The sequence below is a fragment of the Symphalangus syndactylus genome, chromosome 13, assembly GCF_028878055.3.
Source record: "Symphalangus syndactylus isolate Jambi chromosome 13, NHGRI_mSymSyn1-v2.1_pri, whole genome shotgun sequence".
Lineage (NCBI taxonomy): Eukaryota > Metazoa > Chordata > Mammalia > Primates > Hylobatidae > Symphalangus > Symphalangus syndactylus.
This window is the reverse complement of record NC_072435.2, coordinates 45,728,113-45,752,320: the sequence shown is the minus strand read 5'-3', so window position 1 is coordinate 45,752,320 and position 24,208 is coordinate 45,728,113. Positions and strand designations below refer to the sequence as shown.

Here is a 24,208-nt window from a genome sequence, read left to right as displayed (position 1 = left end):
GCGTCGTCCCAGCCTGACAAGCAAGGTTTCCCAGGCCCTTGTCCTAGAGCCAGTGGGGAACTGGCTCCTACTTCCAGAATCTGCCACCACATTTTCAGAACGTAAAAGAAACCCCCTGAGCTTCTGTTTCCCCACACACGCCCCCCGCAAAGTGGGGCACTAATGGGACCAGCCTCACCAGGAGAGGTCAGTGAGGAGATGCAAGTAAGGTGCTTCAGCATCCAGTAGGCGCTCAGTGGATGTGTGGGCCACCAGCCCTGCCTGCGGCGCAGGGCAGACAGACAGATGGATAACCCTGAGACATGGCTACACAGGGGGGAACATGTTTTGTGGTGAGATACTGGGGTCCACTGGGACCTGCTGAATCCTAGGGGCCTGATGGGACATCCAGAGATCCAGAAGGAGGTGGGACCCCAGGGAAAGGAGGGAATGCCCAGGCTGCACGGACCTCCCATCTGTGTGGCCAAGGAAGCCCAAATTTCCTATAAAAAATCAGCCTAGGCCGGGCGCGGTGGCTCACGCCTGTAATCCCAGCACTTTGGGAGGCCGAGGCGGGCGGATCACGAGGTCAGGAGATCGAGACCACCCTGGGTTACACGGTGAAACCCCGTCTCTACTAAAAATACAAAAAATTAGCCGGGCGAGGTGGCGGGCGCCTGTAGTCCCAGCTACTCGGGAGGCTGAGGCAGGAGAATGGCGTGAACCCCAGGGGGCAGAGCCTGCAGTGAGCCGAGATCGCGCCACTGCACTCCAGCCTAGGCAATAGCAAGACTCCATCTCAAAAAAAAAAAAAAAAAATCAGCCTAATTACAGGCTTCCGGCTGCCTGGCATGACAGCTGGAAGAGAGTGAGCCCTCCATCTTCAGGGGTGTGCAAGCTGACAAGGGGTCTTCAGCAGCTGCTGGCCAGGGGCTGGGCCAGGGCGCCATGCCAAGAGGCCTGATTCTCCAAGAACACAGCAGGAGGTAAGTCACAGCCTGACCAGAGGGCACTGAGGATGGCACCGCCTAGCTGCTGGATTCCCCAGTCAGACAACAAGTTCCAAAGGGTTAGAGAACGGACATTCCTCGGCTCTGGGTGCCGAGCAGGCCACTCCTGCCTGGTGAAACGTAAGCTGGGCCTGGCCCCGTGGGCTGCGTGTTTTTCCAGTGGCTTTTTCAGCCACGGCCTGACCACAACCCAGATTCCGTTGGGTCGGCCATGTCCAAGTGTTTGTGTTCAGCTGGGCCAGATGGCAAGCGGGGCGGAGGCTGGGGACCCAGGCCTCCCAGAAGTCCTAGCGAAGCACCCCCAGGCCCTCACTCCAACATCCCTCTGCCTAGAAGCCCCCGCCCGTGAATGCCACTCAGCAGCCAGATAACAAAGGACAGGGGATGATCTCGCTGAAAAGTCCCAGGGGGATCTTGTATGTCCTGGGAGGAGGGGCCTCCCAGGCTGGCCAGGACTCCAGGTGCAAAGATGCAACTTTTGCCAACGCAGACTTCTTTGAGCTGCACCATTCTGGCCCGCAAACTTTCGAGTCAGTTTGGAACCAGGTCAGCAGCCACAATTGCACGTCAGCGACCAGGGCTGTGTGTGAACAGCTCTGCTTCCCTGTGGGCCCTGAGCAAGGTATGTCCCGCTCTCAGCCTCAGTTTTCTCGGCTATAAAATGGGGATCATAATAGAATTTGCCCTATGGGTTTTTGACAGGATCCAACCCAACGCACGACAGGTGCTTCACAAAGCTGAGGTATCTTCTATCCCTCCTGGCTGAGTCAGTGCTGCCTCCCCTATCTGACTGGAAGCTCCCTGAGGGCAGAGGCTGGGTCCTTAAAAGGAGGTAGTGAATTGGGGTTTGTCTGTCTCCCTCCCCTGCTCAACATCCTCACAGACAAAAGGTAAACCTCAAAATAAGCATTCAAGACTTTTGGACATCTGAGCTTGGTTTGGTAAACTCCTACTCACCCTTCAAAGCCCAAGTCAAAATGCCCTCTCTTCCAGAAAGCCTTCCCTGGGCCCTCCTCTGGGTTTTCCCAGCCCCTGGCTTTTGGGCTGGGCCAACCTTGGCCCTGCAGCCTGGGGTATCTGTGGCCAGTGCTGCCTCCCCCTCCTGACTGGGGTTCTGTGGGGGCCAGTCCTGGGGCTGAGTTTGTGTCTGATGACGCACATCTGTATCCACAGGTCTGCATGTAGCCATCACATGGGTGCATGTGTGCGTCCACTGTGTGTGCATGGGTCCCTGTGCTGGGCCCAAGGATGAGCAGCCAGGCCACCTCCCACCAGACAGTGCCGTCTTTATGAGGCCACAGTCAGGCTGGGATACTCTGGCTCGGCTGGGAGCTTATTCTTCCACCAATCCTCAGCCGGGAAGAACTGGGGTGGGAGCAGCCGGCCTCAGGTTCCATCGTGCTGGCCGCATGCCCTGAACGCCACGGTTAAAGCTGCAGCTCCATCTGGGACAAGGAGGGAGGCTGGAGCCCAGGGAAGGACTGAGTCCCGAGTGGGAGCCCCCGCTCCCGCCTCAGAGGCCCCGCCAGGCAGCCTTCAAGGACATACCTGAGGTTTGGCAGCCCCCAGCCTAGCCAGCCCCCAGGGCTGAGTCAGCAGGAAGGGATTCAGGACTTCCCTGGAAAAGCGGCTGGGACCTTGAGGCCTCCCGCCAGTCCCCAGCCCCGGGGCCGACCTGCTCCCCAGGGCCCCGAGAGAGTGGGAGGTGCTGCCTGTGCTCCGCATGGCTTCATGTGCCCAGTGGGGCTGAATTGTGGAGGGTCGTGGGTGGTTGAGATTGGCCCTGACTCAGGCCAGCTGGGAGTCTGGGGGTCAAGTGTGTCCCGATGTGTGGAGTGATGATGGGTGGGTCAAGGGGGAGCTGGGCACAGGTGTGCACAGGTGTGCACAGGTATGCACAGGTGCACACAGCTGCAGGCACCGCTACCTGACCCTAAGCATGGGCCTTTCTCTGTGTTGAGGGTGCATCTGTCTGCCCGTGCTGCTGTGATGAGGGGGGACAGTGTCCAGCGTGTCCCATGGGTCTGGTGTGTCTGGCTTCATGCTCTTTTCGAGTGCAACTGCCTATGTGGCTCTCCTGAGGTTGAAAGTGTCACCAATCAGGTGACGAGAAGTTGGCTAGGAAGTATGGGAAGGAGGGAGTCATGCCCCTGACTACAGGGGACAGGGATGGGGCGTGATGAGGGCAGTGTGACCTCGAGATTGATGACAGGCGTGTCTGGTTCTGTGTGACACACTCGCCCTGCCTAGGGTAGTGTTTGTTTCTCTGCATCCACCTCCAAACACCAGGGTCTGCTGATTCCCTGACAGCTGGGGTCTCCTCCCTCCTGCCTGCCCAGACACCCTCCACCCTCGGCCCAGGGGTCTAGCCTTAGCTCCTGCCCTGGGAGGGCTGAGACATCGGGAGATGGCATTCGCCTGGTCTGCTGTCGCCCTGTGGCATCCTGCCTTTGTTTCCACCATTAAAGCACAAGCACTTCCCCCACCTGACCAAAGCCAGGTCTCCCCGCCAGGCTGGCTCCAGTCTTTGGGGTCTGAGGCTGGGTCAGACCCAACTCTGAGGGCTGATGAGAGAGACAGACGGGGCTGGGGAAGTGGTGGGTGGCCACGCCAGGTCCACGAGGCCCCAGTGGAGGAGCCAGGGATGTTCAGCCAGGACGGGAGGCAGCTGGCGGGGAGAGGGCACTGGGCTGCAGGGTTTGGACCCTGGAGGGGCCCCCAAGTGGGAGGGAGAAGACCCCAGTTCCGTGAAAGAAGCATGTTTTAAGAAGCTGAGTCCTGCACCAGCTCCAGGGGAGGCTTTGTCACGAGATATTGTGTAACCCTCTCCTGCTTCAGCACAACCCATAGCTCCCTATTGCTCACCAGAGAACTCAGGCTTCTCACTCAGCATTTGAGCCCCTGCTCACCTCCCTTTTGTGTCTCCCTTCTACTGCCGCCCTCCGTGGGTCTCCCTCCTCCAGCTTTCACGTTCACCTTTCCGGCTCCCTGGTATGCCCTTCCTGCCTTGGCCACCCAGCAAACTCCTACACATCCTTCAAGACCCAGTGCTTATGTCCCCTTCTCCAGGAAACATTGCTCTTCCCCTAGCCCACAGTATCCCCATTTGCTGTCTGACTCTGAGAACATTCCTTCAGCTGTGGAATGGGGGTAAAAATCATCCTCCCTAAAAGCATATTTTGGGGATCCCAAGGCAACAGATTTACACTAAATGCCCTTAAAGTGAATTAGGCTTTGCGGGGGCTGGCTTGGAGGGCTTACAGTCAGTCAACGCTCAATGTGTGTTCATTTTTATCTCCCTCCTCTTGGATTCTGTGGTTTTAAGACTCTTGTTTTAAACATTTTACTGTTCCAAGATTTTTTCCCCATCATGGTGCTAGGAATTTTAAGAACCCCTGGTTCTAAAATTATAAAAGTCTAAAATGCCGTGGGCGGGACTAAGGGCCTGTTTGTGCCCTGAGCTGACCCAGGGTGGCTGCAGCTGGGGGTCTCTTCTGGGGGGTCCCCTGCCCCCTACTCCTCCCAAACTGAGGGGGTGTGGTCTGGCAGCCCCAATTTGGTTGGGGGGTAGACAATGGATTTACCAGGAGGCGGACGGTAGCCCAGGTTCCAGGAGGGAGGGGGTGGGATTCCTGGCTTGAGGGCTGCAGTTGGGGGAGACAGGCAGTGTCAAGAGGCACAAGGCTGTTGACTCAGGTTGATGGCTTCCTTTTCTTGGAGCCTCAGTTTCCTCATCTGGAAATTGTGGCCAAACGCTGCCCTCTTGCAGAGTTATCAGCAGGGATGGGGAGGAGCTGGACTCTAGCCCCCGTGCCCTGCCCAGCTTTTGCTTCAGCCATGTCCTCCTCCTGAAATGCCCTTCCTGGCCCAGGCATGGTGACTGGGGAGGGGCTTCAGGAGGATGCCCGTCCACCCCTGCCCCACCCTAGGGAAGGGGACAGGGCTGGGCCAGCTGCCCGCCCCATGCCTGGCTGGCCGCCCTAGCCTGGCAGCGTTGGAGGCCCCAACACTTTCTCAATGAAAGGTATTTGGCCTTGGAGCCTGACACCTCATCACCCTCCGCCTGGAAAGCTACAGCCAGCTTTGCCCGCTGCAAATGGGAGTGCCCCCATTCCCGCCCCTCCCCAGGACCCCCACCAGGCAGCCCTAAGCAGGGCTCTGCGTCAGGCAGGCCGGGAACCTAGGTTGCCTTGGGAGGGGGGCCTGTGCCTCTGAGCCTATCAGCTAGGGGTGTAGAGACAGTAAGTTCTGGATAAATGTGTGTTCTCCCAAGCCCTGCCAGCTCCCTCAGGGACCTCAAAGCATCTCGCCTCTCTTGCCTGTCACAGCCTATCGAGGGTGAGGCTGGGGTGCCGATGTCTGGGGCTGCCCAGACAAACTCCAGCAGAGCCCTGGGGCCCACCTTCAGAGACCAGGGGTGACGCCTCGCATTTTGGGCTTCTCCCCGTGCCTCCAGGCCCCCAAGTCCACCCTCAGGCAAAGGAAGTGTTTCCCTGACTGAAAGGGTGAGAGCTGTGCGGAGGTTCAGATTTGCCAAGGCCTCAGCCAAAGGGGGGATGTGGCCGGTAGACAAGAGCCAGGGACCCTCTGGGTGGAGCACTGGCCCCAGGGCATACTGGGGTCTGCACCTGTGAGCCTATCTCCCCCTAGAGAGATAGGCTCTCTCAGGGCCCCTGAAGTTGCTAGCGCAGAGCTCACGCCTCCAAATGCTGGATGGGTGGACGATGGGATCAGGGGGTCTGGGGAGGGAGGCCAGTGGATGGGTGGGAGATTGAAGAGGAAGTGGGTGGTTGCCCCCTAAGCTAAGGGACGCTCCACACCCCCACTCCCTGGGGGGTGTCAGCCAGGGACAAGTCTCCCATCCCAGGTGCCCTGGAGGCCACTCCAGTCTTGCCACATTGATGCCTTCATCCCCAGACCCTGGGGAATCACACACCTAGAGCTATAGGGGGCTCAAACCTGCTGGGATTCATGCCACACCCCAGGACTTCAGTTTTTCTGTCTGCACAGTGGGGGTGTGGTCAGAACAGCACCGGCCCGTGGAGCGCCAGGAGGACACACGTGCACACAGACCGCCAGCCAGCCGTGATTCTGCCGCCTCCGGACCTAGGGTCCTGGCAAGGTCAGAAAGCCCTGGCCTCGGGCAGCCCCGACGCCACATGACCGAGGTGTGGCCGGGGTTCAGGTGGGTGGGGCCCAGGGTGGGGCTGCTCTGGACTCGACTGAGGAGGTCCAGGGTGGCCTGGCTCGCTGTTGCCTGCCCCAGAGGCTCCCCTGCCAGGGCCCCTCCCTGCCTGCTGTAGCCCCGGGGCACACAGCCAGGCACAGCCAAGGAGGCCAGGCCAGAGCAGCGGCTGCTACTGTGTTCAGCGGTCACCGCCGCCCGCACTTCTTGCCCCCGGTACCCGCATGTGCCTCCGCGTGTTTCTGCCTGCAAAGGTGTATCTGGGCCAGGCAGCCCCAGCCTCTATCCTTCCTCCCTAGAGCCTGACACCGTGAGTTGGAAATAAAGCATTTTTAATTGAGCCCCCGGAGGGCAGGAACATCCATCCCAATGCCCCGGGCAGGTCTCTAAGCACCAAACACGTGAGAATTGTTCTCCTCAGCCCCAGAGCCTCCCCCGCATGGGAACTCCTTCCTCCTTTTCACTGGGCCCATCCAGGACCCCGCACCCCCACTCACACCCACAACCAGCTCCCCATGCTTTGTTTCAATAAATAACCCCCAAAACAAAGCTCAGGGCAGGGGACCCGGTCTAGCACTGAGCTCAACAGGCAGAGAGGACTTTGTGCCGAACGTCAGAACTCCCAAGGGTAGAAGATTGAAATCAGGGTCAAAATACGCACAAAAAGTCAGAGACGGCTTCTGAGCTGGGAGCAGGTCCCTTCAGGCTAGGGTTGAACGTCGTCCCCAGGGTGCTGGCCCCAGAGTCACAGCAAACTCCATTCCATACCACACAGCAACAATTGTCTCCCTGGTGTTTCTACCATCGGATGCTCTGGGTTCTTGTCTGACTCTGAGTTCTGAAAAGGGGATGAGAAAGGGGGCCCAGACACCTGGGGAGGGGGCTGTCTGGAGAACAAGGAGGGGCAAAATTTCCTGGGGTCAGAGGAGTCTGGAGGGAGGCGGGAAAGCGAGGCCCTGGCCCAGGTCACTGCCGGACCCTGCCCCGGCGGGTGCGGAGGGGACCTGAGGCCCGGGCCTGTGCCTGTGCCACCTCACTCATCTCCCTGCGGATGTCACCAAGTGCTGTCGCCGGGGACTCCAGCAGCCTCTGAAAGAGGCTGGGTCGTCCGGCCGGTGGCTCCCGGCACTGGAAGGTGACGGCTGTGCCGGCATCAGCCTTCATCTCTCTGGAGAAGCCGTCAGAGGAACCATCAAAGCAGCGGCCAATGGCGATCTCCTTGGCCAGCCGTGGGCTCTGGTCAGTGACAGTGTAGACGCCATAGTTGTGGCCCAGAGGGTCTAGGGGGGCCAGCATGGAGAAGGCAGCTGGGTCCTCCGCGGGCACCGGCGGGGGGTGCCGAGCCAGGTAATCCCGAAGGAGCCCGTTGACGGCCACGCGCCGGCAGCTGCCCTGGGGCATAATGGTCACCAGCGTCCTGTCCACCTGCCGCTGGTCGAACAGCATCCCGCTGCACTTGAACTCCACGCAGGCTGCCGAGGTGCCCGGACGCTCGGGGTCTCGCACGCTCCGGGCATCCCGAAGTCCGTAGAGCTGGCCGCGGGTGCGCGGGTGGCTGCCCCCTGCGTTGTGGGAGCGGACCATGTACTCCTGGGGACCCTGGATCTTCACCTTGAGGAAGCAGGCCCGGAACTCCTGCGGGTTGGGCCACCACGCCAGGAGATCGCCAGTCCAGGAGGCGGGCGTGCCCTCTCGGAAGGGGACCACGTTGTACTCGTACTTGTCCGCCTCCACCCTGGCGAAGCGGAAGTGGCTGGCGGTCACCGGGGCCCCCTGGCATTCCCGCAGGCTGCGCCACGGGTACACAGGCCCATTGGCCTCGGCGGGGTCACCTGGCCTGGGCTTGGCGAGGTTGATGCGGAAGCCGTTACGCTTGAAGGCGGGATCGTCGTGGTCCGTCCGACGGTACCCCAGCCTGTCCAGGTAGGGCTCGGTGACGCCCACGGTGGCCGGGAGTGGGCGGGGCAGGGAAGGGGCCGGCTCCAGCTCCTCGCCGCCCAGGGTGGCGGTGACCAGGGCGGTGTAGGCGTCCGGCCGGTCGGCGTCGCAGAAGGCGGGGAGGCAGGCGCCATTGGGGCCGGTGACCGCGCTGTCAAAGCGGCCCCAGGCGCGGGGGTTGGCGGAGAAGCCGGGGGCGGGCTCCAGGTTGACCAGCGTGACCACCACACCCTCCACCTGCTCGCTGGGGGTGAACTTGTCGTTCGCGTAGGCGCGCACCTTCACGAAGCAGCGGCGGCGCTCAGGCACGTCCAGGTTGAACAGGCGCCGCTCCCGGATCTCCACGTTGCCCACCAGGAAGACGCGCTCCTCCCGGCGCACCCGGGAGCCCGAGGACCCCTCGCGCCGGAAGCCGCTCTCCTCCTCCCACAAACCGGTCTCGGGGTTCAGCGACCACAGCTTGAGGGCCTCCACGTGGCCCGGCATGTGGATCTGGCTGGCGGCCACCCGCACGGCCACCGGCCCCACCTGCAGCTGCTCCGCGGAGCCGGGCGCACGGAGGTCCACGGAGAACATGCCATAGGTGCGCAGCGGAGCCAGCTCGCCGTCGCTGTCCATGAAGCGCAGGTCACTGGGGGCGGACGCCGCCGAGGTGAGGTCTCGGGGGTCCACGAACGTCACCCGGGCCTCCACAGGCCCCGAGTAGGGTTTGCCGTCGGCTCTGCGGAAAGCGCCAGAAGGCAGGACCAGCTCGCCCAGGGGCGCCTCATCTTCCAGCTCGCCCAGGGGGATCGTGTTGCTCTGGCTGGCATCTAAAATGACCGGGGCTTTCTTCCGCATGGCCTTGACCTCGTGGTACACGCCGGCACCTCGAGGGTCAAAAGGCAAGACCCGGACAGCATCCATGAACTCACCGCTGGGGTCCACAAAAGTCACCACCAGCCGCTGGGTGGAGGGCGGCACCTCAATAGTAAAGTCACCCTGGTAGGCGGTGAAGCCGATGGGCTCCTGGCCCAGCAGAATCCTGGCGAAGCGTAGCGGCTCCCTGGAGTCAGCAGCCACAACACGGCCCCGGACCAGCCCCCGAGGGGGCAGACACTTCTGGCAGCCACACTCTGCCACCACCTTCACTGGGAGGATGTAGCCAGGGCAGTGGATCTCCCTTCTCTCCAGACGGCGCACAGAGCAGCAGCGGGAGCTGGCGTCCCCGCAGCGGGGGCGGGAGCCTGCCAGGCTGGGGCAGCGGGTGTCAGGGCAGAGGCCCACATCCAGGTAGGTAGGGCCACTACCTGGCTGACCACAGTCCTCAGGGAGCTTGATCAGGTACTCTCGGGGCCGGGGGTCACAGGCTGGCTGGCCTGGGGCTAGGGACAAAGAAAACATGCAGGTCAGGGCAGGGAGGAGGACTTCATGGAGGCCAAGGCTGGGGGCTCTGTCTGCAGTCAAGGACTCCACCCACGGGACAGGGGCCTGCCAAAGGTAAGGACTGAAGGTTGGTGCTCAGAGTGGTCTGGGGGCTCAGTGGAGGCCTAGGATTGGATCAGTCTGAAGTGGGGGCTCCATTTGGGGTTGAGCTTAGCTACAGTCCGGGTTCCGTTTGGGTGAAGGCTTGCTCAGGGCTGTGGCCAAGGACACTCACCAAGTACAGTGAGCCGGGCAGTGCCCGAGCGCACGGCACCCGCCTCGTTCCATGCCTTGCAGTGGTAGATGCCAGCCTGGTCTGGGCGCAGCCCCCGGAGCTCCAGGTGGGCCCCGTACCCATGAGCTCGCCTGTCCAGCAGGGTCCCATTGTGGAACCTGGATGGCAGGTGAGCGACACCATAGGACTCAGTGGGAGAGGCTGTGTCGGCCCCCAGTCTGCAGGCTGGGGAGCTGCAGAGAGGCTTTGCCAAAGTCAGCCTCCTCCCCAGCAAGACTGGCCCCATTCAGCCTCCTTGGTAGTCCCTCTCCCACCCAATTCATTCGCCGTTAACGCTTTCCCCACTCTCCAGATGGGAAACCACATAACAACATGAAATTGAATCTAACCCCAAAGCCGCAGAAGATGCCCTTGAGCGCGGGGCGGGAGCTCACCAGGAGTATTTCTTGGGCATGGGGGTCCCGGAGGCTTTGCAGCAGAAGGTCACATTCTGGCCAGCCTCTCGCACTCGAGACTCAGGGTGTTTCACCAGGTATGGCTTCTCTGGGGTCAAAGGTGGTAAAGATCAGAGCTTCTCCCACTCACCCTTCCTAGGAGCAACATCCCCATCCTCTCCTTTCTCCTAGAAATGCCGACTCACTCTGCGCCTTCGCCAATGACTGTGTCACATCTTATTTCTTCCTCCCTTGACTTCGAGTGCTAGAACTTCCTCCCCAGATCCTCAGCCCCTTCATGCCCCATGTTGCAAGGGTGCTTACCCAACTTATCAAGGATGATGGTGACCACAGAGATGGATCCATTGGCCTGGGCCTGGGCCTCCCCTGCAGAGAAGCCATCCATCTGGGCCCTGATGTTGGCGCGGCTGTCAGCACAGACACCAGGCACCCGGAAGGTTCCGTGAGCATCGCTGGTGGCCACAGTGCCAGGCTGGTCTCGCAGGGAGATCCTGGCTCCTGGCAGCGGTTGCCCAGATGGGGTGACCACTGAGCCCAGGAGGATGTGGTCCGGGCACTCACAGGTGTCAAGGCTGCACCCTGGGGGATATGGAGAAGAAGCAGGACAGAGAAGCCTCCACACTCCCTCCTGAGGAGGGCTTTCCATTCAATCAGTCACTCAACAAATATGCCTGGGGCCCCCCCATAATAAGGTGCCTCTCAGAGGCCTCAGCATGGCCCTGCTTGAAGCAGTGCCTAGTGTAAAGGGGAGATGGGCTAAGTGGTCAGGGCTGGGCCAGGGGGTAGGAACTGGGATCCAGAGACGTAGGGAAGAGGTCCTATAGGAGGGGACAGGAGAGATGAGTCTCAAAATATGGCACTGCCCTTTCCAGCAGAAGAGAAAATGTCTGGACAGGGGCTGGGGGCCCAGTAAGGGGCTGGATCTTGGGCTGAGAACAACTGCCCCCCTTCCCAATCCTGCGGTTTCTCCATAAAATGGAAAATTCCACTGGAAACTTCAGGGCACAGGCGCCGGGAGGGCAGAGCCAGGCGCGATGGGGTGGGGACCCCAACGCCCCATTGGCCACCATGTGCCCCCACCCTGTGACGGGCTCCCCGGAGCAGTCTCCAGGCCGTGTTTGTGGAGCCCAGGCGCTAGCGGAATTTCCAGTCTCCTCCTGGCTTGCCCGGTGTCTGGCCCCGGGAGGGCCTAGGCATCATGTCTGCCAGGCTGTGAGCGGGTGTCTGTGTGGGCGTGGGGGACCGGGGGGGCTGCAAATGCCATGCACGTGTGCACCCTGAGTGCATGAACTGACTTCTGTTTCCCCACGGAGACATCTGTACAGTCTGGAATGCACACAGGGGAAGCACCCCCTCCTATCTGCCCATGTCTGCCTGCACAAGAGCCCCCTGGCATCCACCTGTCCAGATGTGCATAGTTACCAGTGCTCCTTGGGCCCAGGAGGGAAGGAAGGGCCAGTCTCCACCTGGCTCCAGAGTTTGGGTCCTCCAGGCACCGCCCCCGCACCAGGCCCCGCCCTTCACAGCCCGCTCCCACGAGGCCCCGCCCCCAACTAGCTCCTCCCCTCTAGGCGTCGCTCAGGAGAGGCACTGCCTCTCTACATCCAGGCCCCGCCTCTAACTCCACCCTCTCTTCCAGGCTGAGCCCCTAACCTCCCTTCCTTCCCCTTTGTACACGGCCCCCGCCTCCAGACCCCGCCCCTCCTACCTGGACACCGAGGCCGCACGCACTTCTGCGCCTCCAGAGGACGCCCGGGACATGCATCCCCAGCGGGGCTTGGGCAGTGGCGGCGGCGCAAGCGACGGCCTGGCCCACAGCTCCCCGAGCAGGGACCCCACGGGCCCCATGCGCCCCACGAGGCTTCTGCGGAAGGCAGGGACGGAGATCAGGTGGCAGCCCTCCCCAGGAACCGCGCCTCTGGGTAACCTGGGACTAAAGGACCCTTCTTCCCCAACCCCCTTACATGCGTTCATCCTAAGGCGGACACTCCAGAGAGCAGATCTGCCATCGCCCCCACCCATGCTCCCCTAGGCGCGCCTGTCGAAGACATAGCTTAGGTACCGCCCATCTCCCCACCCCCGCATAAGGTCCCGGGGATCAGTCCTGCTCTTCTCCCTGCATCCTGCACACATTTGGGCTCAAGACACGCCACAGAACTGAGCTCTTACAGATGCTCAAATGAGGGCAGCGGGAGGGAGATGCGTTCCAGGGGGTCGGACATGGGTCCTGACCGGCTGGGCCCCCTGAAGTTGCACCTGGGCCCCGCGCTGTTCCCAGCACCTCTCTTCAAAAGCCCCGCCCTGCCTGGCCCCGCCCCCTGACATGGTCTTACGCCTAAGGGTCCCCCAGCTCTTCCCAGCCACGCCCACACCCACGCGGTCCTGCCCCTCCCAGCCCCACCCACCCACGACGCTTCCCGGCCTTTGCCAGCCCCGCCCATTCCAAGCCCCGCCCCCGTCATCCAGCCCCGCCCTCACCTAGTGGGCAGCGGAAGCGCACGTGGTAGTTGGAGCAGCGGCGGCCACGTGGTTGCTCGCGATTGAGGCACCAGAAGCCGCGCGTGGGGTTCAAGTGCACGCGCTCGCCGACGGCGGACGGCAGGGCCCAGTCCGTGGTGCGCGCTTCCAGCGCCATCGGTCGCGGGCACACGCGCGCTGGCCCGTAGTAGAAGCGGATGGCGGCCAGGCTCTCGAAGTCGCCGTCGCCCCCGGGGTGGTCCACGTTGAACCAGGACGTCCACTCGCTGGCCTCTGCAGGCACCGCACGCGCTGGGACCGGGGCGGCGGCCTGTAGGCCCCCATGCGTGCGTGCAAAGGCCTTACCTGCTGTCTCAGCCCCCTCCCCCGGTAGGCACTGGCTAGCCGAGAGCGCCCACGACCCGAGCCAGCGGCCTGAAACAAGTGCAGGGCAGACTGGGTTCCCCGCGACCCCAGTTCTGCCGCCCAGGGCCTGATCTGGTCCATCCCGGTGCGCTGAGCTCTTGCCTCTGTCTGACCGGCCTCTCAGATCTTGAACTTGGGGCATCACCTCCAGGGGCTGTCATGTCCGGGGACCAGGACGGCGCTGGGCCCTTCGCCCAGTGTGTGACCTCTCCTCACACGACTCCAGTAGCCCAAGCCCCCCACCCCCAACCAACAAGCCCGCAGCAGAGACGGGACTCCGAGGCAGGCTAACTCACCTTCCCAGTCCTCCAGGGCTGGTGAGGGCTGGCCGGGGTACACGGACCGTCTTTCCAGGCCCAATGCAGTCGCCGTTGGCTCCTCGGTGGGGGTGGCGTCTGTGGGTGAGGAGTGGGGAGAAGGAAGCACGCTGCTACTGATGGTGACGGCTGGGAGCCTCCTTTTAGGCAAGGTGCAGCCATGATCATCCCCCCTTTTTTTTTTGAGACGGAATCTCCCTCTGTCACCCAGGCTGGAGTGCAGTGGCACGGTCTCGGTTCACTGCAGGCTCTGCCTCCTGGGTTCAAGTGATTCTCACGCCTCAGCCTCCTGAGTAGCTGGGATTACAGGCAGGCGCCACCAGGCCCAGCTAATTTTTATATTTTTAGTAGAGATGGGGTTTCACCATGTTGGCCAGGTTGGTCTCGAACTCCTAACCTCAGGTAATCCGCCCGCCTCGGCCTCCCAAAGTGCTGGGATTACAGGCGTGAGCCACCGTGCCTGGCCCATGATCCCCATTTTAACAGGAGGGAAAACTGAGGCTCTGAGAGGCCAGAACCCAGCTCTAGCCCCACGGGCTGCCATACACTCTCCTCCAGCGCGCTGCCCATGACCACTACCAGGCTCCCAAAGCCAGGTACCTCTGACCTAGCCCTAATCCCCCGGCTGGGGAAGTCCAAGTACCACCCAGTTCCCCTAGGCCGGAGTCTCCCTCCCACTGTGTTCAGCTGCCGCGAGATCAATCAAGTTCAGCCGGCGGTGCCTCTGGTCTCAGGCTGGGCTCCCCCTCATCCACTTGGCCTGCTGGAAGTCCCTCCCTTAGTCTATCTTCCATCCCTGTACTAGAGTCCGAGCTGCCGGGAAGTCCTTGGAATCTAGACTGGCTTCTCCAAGATAGGAGCTGAGGAGCTGTCCAAGATAATCCCGGCAGAGTGATGAGGTCAGACAAGCCCCTTCCTTCTGGGCGCCTCAGTCTCCTCACTTGAGAAGTGGGCCCGTCCCCCGCCCCACTGAGTGTTCCAGGCATGGGCATTTCTTTCTCCAGCGGTTGGAGTGAGTGGGTGTGTGGGAGTTAGGTGGGAGGGGCCAGTTCCGACCCCTTCGGTCTAGGGTGGGATACCTGGCCGGTGATTCAGAGTCCAAACCCCGGGAGGAACCCTAGGTTCTTATCCACACTCCCGGCTTAGCCAAGGAAGAGAATGGATGAGGCCCGCTCCGCGCCCCAGGTGGTCGCGGGGATCCGACTGGTGAAGGGGACCCAATCCCTGGGTTCTCTCCCCGAGTGCGGCTTCGCGCAAGGCCGGCTGCCAGGCCTTCGGGAGCCTCAGGGGCTGGGCGCGGGGGCTGGAGGCGCCTCACCTCGGGCCCCCGCCAGGTGCGCGGCGACGACACAGAGACAGAGCAGTGGCAGCAGCGACGCCATGGCGGGCGCAGAGCGTCCGAGGGAGGGTCCGGGCTCCGCGGCTTGCTCGGGTCCAACTCCGGCGGGTCTGGCGGCCGCTGGGACTGAGGGTGGGGGCGGGATGCGACCGCAGATCCCGCCCTGGCCACGCCCCATTCAGGCCACGCCCCCTGGCCCTGGGTGACCGGCGCTCGAGCAACCCCTCTGGGTCGCCCCCCTTGGTGCGTCCGGCTGTGCCTCCGTCCTCAGGCTGGCCTGGGTTCCCCGTGGCCTGCTGGAACTCCCTCCCCGAGCCCACTCCGTCCTCCAGGCTGCATCCCAAGCTGCCTGAAGGAAGTGTCACTTGGAATCCAGCCTCAAGCTGCTCCGACCCGCTTTAGGTGACTGGAAGTCCTCTCTCGCGTCTGACTTCGATCCCATAGGCTTTAGGCCACCCCCAAGCAGTCTGGGAGTCCCACCCTGAATCTACCCTCCATTCTTCTGGCTCGAGTTTTCTTTCTTCCTTTTAATTTGTAGAGTCGGGGTCTTGCTATGTTGCCCAGGCTGGTCTCAAACTCCTGGCCTTAAGCGATCCTCCAGCCTCAGCCTCCCAAAGTGCTGAGATTACAGGCGGGAGCCACCGCCCCCAGCCCTAGCTCAAGTTTTCTAGGAGGCCAGTGGGAAGTCCCACTCCACCGCCCTTCTCATGCTCCCCGCCTTGGATCACCCAGGGACCGTGTGAAGTCCCTCTTCGAGTGTGCCCACCCCGCAGCGGACCCGGTGCACAAAGGAGGCGGAGGCGAGGCGGCGGTGGTGGGAGGGCTCTTTATTGGCGAGGGTCCCAGCGGTGTGGGCGCGGGTGGCGGTCACAGTGCCGCGACGCAGTCGGTGCCCGTGTATCCCGGCAGGCGCAGAGCGAACTTGCGGCGCACGTCGTCGGGCACGAACCTGCCGGCCACGAAGTGGTGGCGCCCGGAGAAGCGGCCGGCGCAGCGCTTGGGCGCCGCGAGAGACACCAGCACGTCAGGCCGCAGCCCGTCCTCCGAATCGCTGCCGGTCTCTGCGTCCCAGCCTGAGGGAGGAGGGTCCAGGGGGATTGGGAACTGGCAGGGTGGCCCGCCCTCAGCCTAGAGTCCATCCTGTCCCTGCCTCCCCTCCTCTCCCCTCCAACACTGAGCCTCTGCCCTCAGACCAGAGTCCTGCTGCCCCACCCCCCACTTCCCCTCCCCCATCAGACCCCCATCTGGCACATGGGTCCTGGTGAGACTTGTCTCCCCCTAGGACTCTGCCTCTGCCCACAGACAAGTCTCTCCCAGTCCTTGGAGGTGTTTCCCTCCCAATCAGACCAGAGCTTCTGCACTCAGACTTTTCTGCTTCTGCTGCTATCCTACTATTCAATCGCCCTCCTCCATCTGACCCAGCCTCTGTCTTCAGTCACCCAGGCTGGAGTGCAATGGTGCAATCTCGGCTCACTGCAACCTCTGCCTCCCGGGTTCAAGCAATTCTCCTGTCTCAGCCTCCCGAGTAGCTGGGACTACAGGCACACGCCACCATGCACAGCTAATTTTTGTATATTTAGTAGAGATGGAGTTTCACCATATTGGCCAGGCAGGTCTCGAACTCCTGACCTTGTGATCTGCCCACCTCAGCCTCCCAAAGTGCTAGGATTATGGGCGTGAGCCACCGCGCCCAGCCTGTTTGTTTTTAAGATACAGTCTCTCTCTATTGCCCAGGCTGGAGTGCAGTGGCACGATCTCAGCTCACTGCAACCTCCGCCTCCCGGGTTCAAGTGATTCTCCTGCCTCAGCCTCCCAAGTAGCTAGGACTACAGGCGTGCACCACTACACCCAGCAAATGTTTGTATTTTGTAGAGACTGGGTTTCGCCATGTTGGCCAGGTTGGTCTGGAACTCCTGACCTCAGGTGACCCGCCCACCTCGACCTCCCAAAGTGCTGGGATTACAGGTGTGACCCCTGCGCCCAGCCTCCGTCACCTCTTGAATGAGCCTCCACTTTCCACCTAGGAGCCTTGCCTTCTCTCCTATCTCTGACTTGATTCTGGGGCCACTCACCAGAAGACACTGGATCCTCCCTCAGACTTTAATCCTTCTCTGACCCTAGCCACCACCCTCAGACTAGAGGTTCCTAACCATCCCCTCTGACCTGACAGAGCCACCCTCTCTGTCCTAGGCCGAGCCTGCAGCCTCCCCACTCAGATCAGACAGCACACCTCCTCCTGTGGCATGCCCCTGCTCTGTGTCCCTGCTCTGTGGCACCCTGCTGGGATGTCCCTGGGATCCCGAGAGCCAGGGGACATCCCCCGGAATCCAGCCACCCCCACGGAGGGTCCGGCTGGCCAGCGGCTGTTTGTTCCGTCTGCCTGTCGCCTAATGGTTCCAACAGGCGTGGGGCGGCAGCCAGGGCGGGCGCGGCCTTTGCCGAGTGAGCTCACGTCTGCCCAGGCGACTGGGCCAGGGGTGGGCAGAGGGCATATGGGCTGGGCACTGGGGTGGAGGAAGGAGGAGACCTGAGGTCACCTGGGGTGGCAGCCTCGATCTTCCCCATCAGAGGGATGGGTGTGACCCTTAGCCTCAGCCGAGTGTGGGTCCATCCAAGCTGGGGAGATTGAGGTTCAGACAGGCAGGGGCGACCAGGAGCCGGGGCACAGGGGCCTCCACCCAAGCCCTCCAGGCCCCAATGTGCCCCCCTCTGCCCAGCATGCCTGAGGGGATGTCCAGGCTCACGAGGGGGATGGACAGCAGCTTGAGCGTGGCCAGCGCGCGGGTGCAGGGGCCCCCGACCTCGCCCGGCTCCACGCCTGGGCCCAGCACGGCGTCCACTACCAGCCCGTAGGCTTCATTAATGAGCTGCACCTGGGGAAGGCAGGCACGGTCAGGGCAGCCCAGGGCCACTGCACACCGTGTCCCCCTCACTTGCCGCCCGGCGCTGACCTCAGCGGGCAGGTAGCTCAGGAAGGGGATGTCCATCTTCTCGCACTGGGTGGTCAGGTCCCGATGCAGCAGGTCCAGCGAGCGTGTGGGGTAGAAGATGGTGGGTTCGTACTCCTGGGGGTGGGGGAAGAGGGGGTCAGGGCTGGAGGCCCTCCCAGGCTCCCCTGACCTGGTCACCAGCACCAGACCCTGCCTGGGACAAGCACTGGGCATATTCTATAAGGTGGCCCTGCGTCGATGTCCCCCTGGGAAGCTATCAAAAGAAGGCAGTGATTTCTGCAGGGGCAGGGACTTTGGGAGGTCGAAGGGGTCCTTGCTACTTACAAACACCCGCAGGTGCCGGGCACAGACCAGCCCCACTGCCCCGTTCTGCTCTGGGCCGCACACGACTAGCACCGTCCTCTGCTTCCGGGAAAGAGCGGGCAACGGGAACGCCTGGTAGTGGGGGACACAGCAAAGGCACAGGCACGGTCCAGATTCCTCCTTGCCTGGAGAGGAAACTGAGGCCTGGAGTAGGGGAAGGGATGGGGCTTGGGCCTGGAGGCAACAAGATACGACAGGAGGTGAGGTGTTCTGGATGAGGGGCTGGGCCTCCTGGGGCCTCAGTTTCCCCATCGGAGATGCAGAGGCCTGGTCTCAGGCTCTGCCAGGTCGGTGCACGAAAAACGTGCATCCAGCCACTGCCCGTCGCCTGGAGTGCGGTTTGTTTATTCTCCGCCTGAGTTGCAGACATTCTTCCACCTTTCTCACCACGGGCCCGCCCCCGCCCATGTTTCCAGACCTCAGTCCCTCCCCGAGGCCGCGGAGTCGGGGAGCCCAACCTTAGCCAAGATGCCCTGGGGCCTCTCTGTCTCTCTCTGTGTCTCTCTGTATCTCTCAGATTCTCCGTGTCTCTGTCTCTCTGTATGTCTCTGGCTCTCTTCATGTCTCTCTCCCCACCTGTCTCTGGCTGTATCTCTCAGACTCTCTGTGTCTCTGTCTGTCTGTGTCTCTCTCCATCTGTCTCTGGCTGTCTCTGTGTCTGTATCTCTCAGACTCTAGTGTCGCTGTCTCTCTGTATGTCTCTGGCTCTCTCCATTTGTCTCTCTCTGTATGTCTCTCTCCATTTGTCTCTGGCTGTCTCTGTATCTCTCTGTCTCTGTCTCTCTCCGTCTCTGTATCTCTGTCTCTCTCCACCTGTCTCTGGCCATCTCTGTGTCTCTCTGTATCTCTCAGACTCTGTCTCTCCAGGCATTTCAGCCCCAGCCCTGCCCTGATTCTGCATGGCCCCAGCCCCTTCTCCTCTCCCAGACTCAGTGTGGCGTTTATCAAATGCGATGACAGTGCCACCGCCTGACAGGCACACTGGGTGTCTCCTGAGCCCCAGTTGTACTTTCAGCTCCAACCACACAGACAGCAGATTACTCCCCTTTCAAGTATCCTCCCCAAGGGCTTAGCGCAGTCCTGACCTGCCATGAACATGCCTGCGATCCCAGCCATGCCAGGCCCAGAGCCCAAGACCCAAGACGGGGACCGAGGGGCTTCTGGACAGAAAAGGGGCTTTCAGTACAAAAACCAGACGGTTGGCCACTGAGCGCCAGGCGAGCGGTGACTACTGGGTTTCTTTCTGGGGTTTTGATTTTCCTTCTCCTTTGGGCACCTCACCCGGGATCTATTTCATTTGGAAACACAAACATTTAAGTCCACATGAAGAAAAACACTGAGTTTTTAAAAAGTATACCATGGCAATAAGAAGAAAAAGAGGAGTGAGGAGGGAGAGAATGGGGAGGAGGAGGAGGACAGGGAGGAGGTAGGGGAAGTGGGAAGGAGGAAGGAGAACAGGAGGAGGGGGAGGAGGAGGGAGAGGAAGGAGAAAGGAGAGGAGAAAGGGGCGGAAGGGGAGGAGGAGGGAGAGAGAAAGGAGGAGGAGGAGGGTAAGAGGAGGGGGCCGGAGGAGGAGGAAGAAGGAGAAAGGCGAGGGGGATGAGGAGGGTGGGGGAGGAAGAGGAGGCAGTCACGCTACAGCCTTGACTGTATGGGACACTTTTCTGAGGCATTCTCGTTTAGGGACTGACTCGTCAGTACCATTTATTATCCTGTTGCAGAGGAGGAAACTGGCGCCCAGCACGGCTGGCTGCACGGTGAAGCACTCCATAGTATGATTATTGCTATCACCCTTGTGTCATCCTCCTGGCCCCTCGAGGTGTGGGGAGTTACTCCAGAGCCAGACACACCTGGGTTGCAGCTCTGCTTCCATCCCCCTGTGACCCAGGGAAGGCCCCTCGCCACCTCTGAGCCTCAGTTTCCCCATCTGCAGAACGGGGTTGTTCAGGGGTGTTCAGATCGCGGGAGCAGATGTCCCTGGTGCCCAAGACCCAGGAGGTGGCAAAAGCAGGCGGGTCACATGTGCAGGAGGGGTCTGCACTTCCAGGGTCACGGCACTGCCCCTGCAATAACCTCTGCCCTGGCCTTCTCTGATACCAGGGGTCTCAGGTCCCCGTATGGCCTGTACCAGCCATAAGCCTCTCTGGGCCTCAGTTTACCCATCAGGCTGGGGTAGGCCCAAGCAAAAAGGGGGTTCTTGAGGGCTGGACCACCCAGGTCACAGGAGTCATGCAGCTCAGGAGAGTTGGCCGTCTGGTTGGAGTCAGGGTTGGGGGTCAGGGGTCAGGTACCTTGGTCACAGCCACGGCACTAGCATGACCGCACAGCTCCACGAGCTGCTGCCGCCCAAAGCGATAATCCTCCAGCAGCTCCCGCTCCAGGGCGGCTGCCTCCGCGGTGCTGGGGACAGAGTAGGATGGGTCACTCAGAGACACACAGAGACAGAGACAGCCTCAGATGGAGCCAGAAATGTTCCGCCAAGCTTCTGAACCCGGTCCCAAAGCCACCCTCCCACCCCGTACCCCCAAGTAGCGTCTGCAGCCTTGAGCTGGGGGATGCCTGCCCTCAGTTTCACCGTGCGACGCACGGGCTGAATCGAGGCTTGGCGGGCCGCGGTGTGGGAGCCAAAGCCCGAGGCGCGGGCGCCCTCTGGTGGCAGAAGATGCGCCGGCAAGCGCACGTTGGTTCTACTGCTCCAAAGCGTGGGACACAGAACCGGACCTAGACGTCCCCAGCTCCCAGGGCGGAGGGAACCAAGAAGGGGAATGGAGCATGAAGGACTTTGATGGGGGCGATAGGCTGATTTCAGGCAGTGGGAGCCACTGAACAAGCTTCAGGACGCTGAAAGGGGCGGACAGGACTGAGGGCATCTGGGGTCCATGGGTTTTTAAGGCTGCAGAGTTTGATGGCACACTAAGCAGGGTGGCCTTGAGGCCTGGGGCTATGAGACCCTTTGGTGACCGATTTTCAGGGGCAGTGACATAATTAGATTATTTGTGGCCAGGCCGGGCGCGGTGCCTCACATCTGTAATCCCAGCACTTCAGGAGGATGAGGTGGGTGAATCACTTGAGGTCAGGAGTTCCAGACCAGCCTGCCCAACATGGTGAAACCCTGTCTCTACTAAAAATATAAAAAATTAGCTAGGCATGGTGGTGGGCGCCTGCAGTACCAGCTACTCAGGAGGCTGAGGCTTGAACCCGGAGAATCGCTTGAACCCAGGAGGCAGAGGTTGCAGTGAGCCGAAATTGTGCCACTGCACTCCAGCCCGGGTGACAGAGACTCCATCTCCAAAAAAAAAAAAAAGGTTATTTGTTGCCAGAAAATGGGGCTACTTAGCTTGAGATGAAGCTCTGCCATCCACTTCACTGAGTGACTGGGGTCTGTCTCCACCTCTCGGAGCAAAACTGAATATTCGGGTGAGCTACACAATTGGTGGGACTAGGCTGGGCGTGGTGGTGGACACCTGTAATCCCAGTGATTTAGGAAACTGAGGCAGGAGGATCACTTGAATCTGGGAGGTGGAGGCTGCAGTGAGCTATGATCACGCCACTGCACTCTAGCCTGGGCGACAGAACAAGACCTTGTCTCTAAAATAATAATAAAAAACACAAAACATAAATGAAAAGAGCCAGGCCTAGAAAAGTTGGAAAAACAACTAATGATTCAGAGAAGCGGAGTGGCTTGCCCAGGATCATGCAGGAAGCAAGTCGGGAAACTGGGTCTTTCCCCCTTGGTGTCTCCAGAGCCACAGGACATGAACAAAGACATAGAGCCAGACCTACAGATGGTGGATGTTTGGGGGCATGAATCCTGAGGTTCTTTCCTTCAACTCTCTGGTGGGAGATGTCTGCCCTCTGGCCAATTTTGCAGCATGATAAGGCCGGGTAGGCAGAGTGCAGGAGAACGAGGACTCCTATGGGATGGGAGTCAGCGAGGGCTTCCTGGAGGAGGAGGCCTGGAACATCGTGGGAGGTAATGCAGGGGCAAGAATAGCAAAAGCCAAGATCCTGGGGTGGGGAGGAGCCTGGTATGTTCAAGGGGCAGAAGGGAGGCTGAAGCAGAGTGATCAAGGGGGCAGGGCAGGCAGGGCCTCAAATGCCAGACTGAGGAACATGGTGAGGAGGACACTTCGGGGGTCCACACATAAAGAGGGAGACAGAGACTCAGGGCAGGAAAGTCACATGCCCTGGGACACCCCAGTAAACAGAGCCAAATTCAAACCTCAGCCTGTCTGCAGCTGACATAGGATGAAATTGACGGACGGGGTGGGGAAAAGGAGCTCATGGTGAACTCAGGAGTCCCCCGGGCAGGCCAGTGCAGCTCCCAGGAAAGCACATAGGAGAAGGTGCGTTTGCATTCGGGGTGAGGAATTTGGCAGGCTGGGAACATGGCTCATTCCTCCACCTCCATCTTGTGACAGCTCTGACTGCCGCCCCCGCAGGAGGGTGCGGGGAGGAAGTAGAGGGCGGGAGGGTGATGCATTCCTCTTCTATCCCAAAGCTTTGGCCTCTAGCAGCCACTTGGAACATTCTCTTCCTGCCTAACTGGTCATTAGAATGATAATGGGGGCTCTGTGGGCAGAGGGTCGTCCAGGTTAGGAACCTGGGGGTGGGGCGCAGCAGCAGCTGTGGGGTGGGGGTGGGAGGCTGCGTGGGAATTGGAGCCTGGTGAAGGAGGGTGGCAGGCAGGGCAGGTCCATTCTGCTGTTGTGGGATTCTGGGGGTGTTCAGTGGTGCCTTTTGCTCCCCCTAGTCTCAGTCGCCAGATGAGAGAGGCTTCAAGGCCCCAAGGATTTCCCCGTCAGACCCAGGAGGCCTGAAGTGGCCTGGGTCCAAAGGGAACTGGGCCTGACACTCCCCAAATGCTTCCAGGAGAGGGCTTTCTGGGAGGTGAAACCTCAGGCCAGGGTGCCCATGCCACATTCACCCTGCTCTCAGTCCTACCTGCTTCTCTCCACCTCACACCTCTGCCCACCAGACCATCACGGGGGATCACCTGGCCGCACACAGCAGCCTCCTGCCCCCAAAACTCAACATGAGCCTGGGGGGCTTTGAAAACTTGAACACCAGATTGCATCACCGGGTCCCAAACTTGCTGATGGCTCCCGAGGGCTCTGGGAACATTCAAACTCCAAACTCCTCACCATGCCTAAGAGGCCCTTCTGTGTCTCCAGCCTCGTCAGCCGGTTCCCCACTACGTTCTGGCTCCTACCCACCCCGAGAGCCCCCTCACTCCCCTCACTTAGCATTTGAGGCCCCCCACACCAGGTGAAGTCACGGCTCCAGCTCCTAGAACACTCTTCCCTAGACTGAGTCTGGACATTGGCTGAGGGAACACGTGCCCTGCTAGGTGCGCAGTGGGCAGGAGCTGTTGGACACACCTGGTTCACAGTGAGGTCAACAGCCTTGCCTGGGGTCCCATGTCACAAAGGCTGAGGAGGATGAGGTGAGAGTCACAGCTACGGTGCCAGTTCTAGATCCCAAACTCACCAACCTCTGGCAAACAGCCCCTGTGTTCCAAATCTGCTCTAGCCATGACTGCCTTCCCCAGGCCTGTTTCCTCCTCTGGACAAGGGAGGTGGTAGCATTTGAGCTAAGCTCAGCTCTTCCCATGTCGGGAGAGATGGAGAGTGGGGGTGGGTCACGGTTGGGGTTCGGTGGGGGAGTGACCAGCGCTGCTGATGAATCATTCATGAGGGGCTGGGCTGCCCTGGAGGCAGTTTCCCCAGCAACGCGGCTTAGTGTCTCCAGCAAGATGCCAGGCGGGTCTTGGATTCCCAGGCCCGTCTTGGCCATATCCCTGCCTCCGGTTCCCCACCATGGTCATGCCTCTGCCGTTGAACCTCCATCCCGGCTGTGCCCGTCTCCAGTCCCCGGACCCCATTCTGTCCCAGCTATGCCCCTGCCTCCGGTCCTACGGGCTGCTCCTGGCCCCATGCGAGCCACGCCCGTCTCCAGCGTCCCTCTCCCCAGCTGACCTGAGGAAACGCCGCTCCTCGGGCGCCTCCGACGGGTCTGGGCCGGCTGCGCTGCTCATGGCTGAGGTGAGCCGGGGCGCCGGGCGCTGCCGCTACCGCCACCGCCTTTTAAGCGCATCCGTGGAAGGAGGCAGCACCCCCTCTTCTCCTCCCTCCCGCCCACCCTGCGTG

General features: G+C 61.2%; 2 protein-coding genes across 4 annotated transcripts; both read right to left on the bottom strand.

Annotated features, from left to right (window-relative positions):
• Positions 1-6,489: 6,489 nt before the first annotated feature.
• Positions 6,490-14,873, bottom strand: CILP2 (cartilage intermediate layer protein 2). Its single transcript, XM_055236888.1, has 8 exons — positions 14,725-14,873; positions 13,386-13,484; positions 12,685-12,957; positions 11,915-12,070; positions 10,510-10,785; positions 10,186-10,294; positions 9,752-9,909; positions 6,490-9,476 (listed from the first exon to the last, which is right to left on the bottom strand). The coding sequence occupies exons 1-8, from the start codon at positions 14,786-14,788 to the stop codon at positions 7,141-7,143; spliced, it is 3,471 nt and encodes a 1,156-aa protein (XP_055092863.1). The 5' UTR covers positions 14,789-14,873; the 3' UTR covers positions 6,490-7,140.
• A 682-nt stretch (positions 14,874-15,555) lies between these two features.
• YJEFN3 (YjeF N-terminal domain containing 3) lies at positions 15,556-24,176 on the bottom strand. Of its 3 annotated transcripts, XM_055235498.1 has the most exons (7): positions 24,023-24,171; positions 23,554-23,697; positions 20,351-20,459; positions 18,021-18,131; positions 17,697-17,810; positions 17,468-17,618; positions 15,556-15,818 (listed from the first exon to the last, which is right to left on the bottom strand). In XM_055235498.1, the coding sequence occupies exons 1-7, from the start codon at positions 24,094-24,096 to the stop codon at positions 15,613-15,615; spliced, it is 909 nt and encodes a 302-aa protein (XP_055091473.1). In that variant the 5' UTR covers positions 24,097-24,171; the 3' UTR covers positions 15,556-15,612. The 3 variants fall into 3 exon arrangements, with proteins under 3 accessions (XP_055091473.1, XP_055091474.1, XP_055091475.1); XM_055235499.2 differs by lacking the exon at positions 23,554-23,697 and having other exon boundaries at positions 24,038-24,176; XM_055235500.2 differs by lacking the exons at positions 17,468-17,618; positions 23,554-23,697 and having other exon boundaries at positions 24,038-24,176.
• Positions 24,177-24,208: the final 32 nt, after the last annotated feature.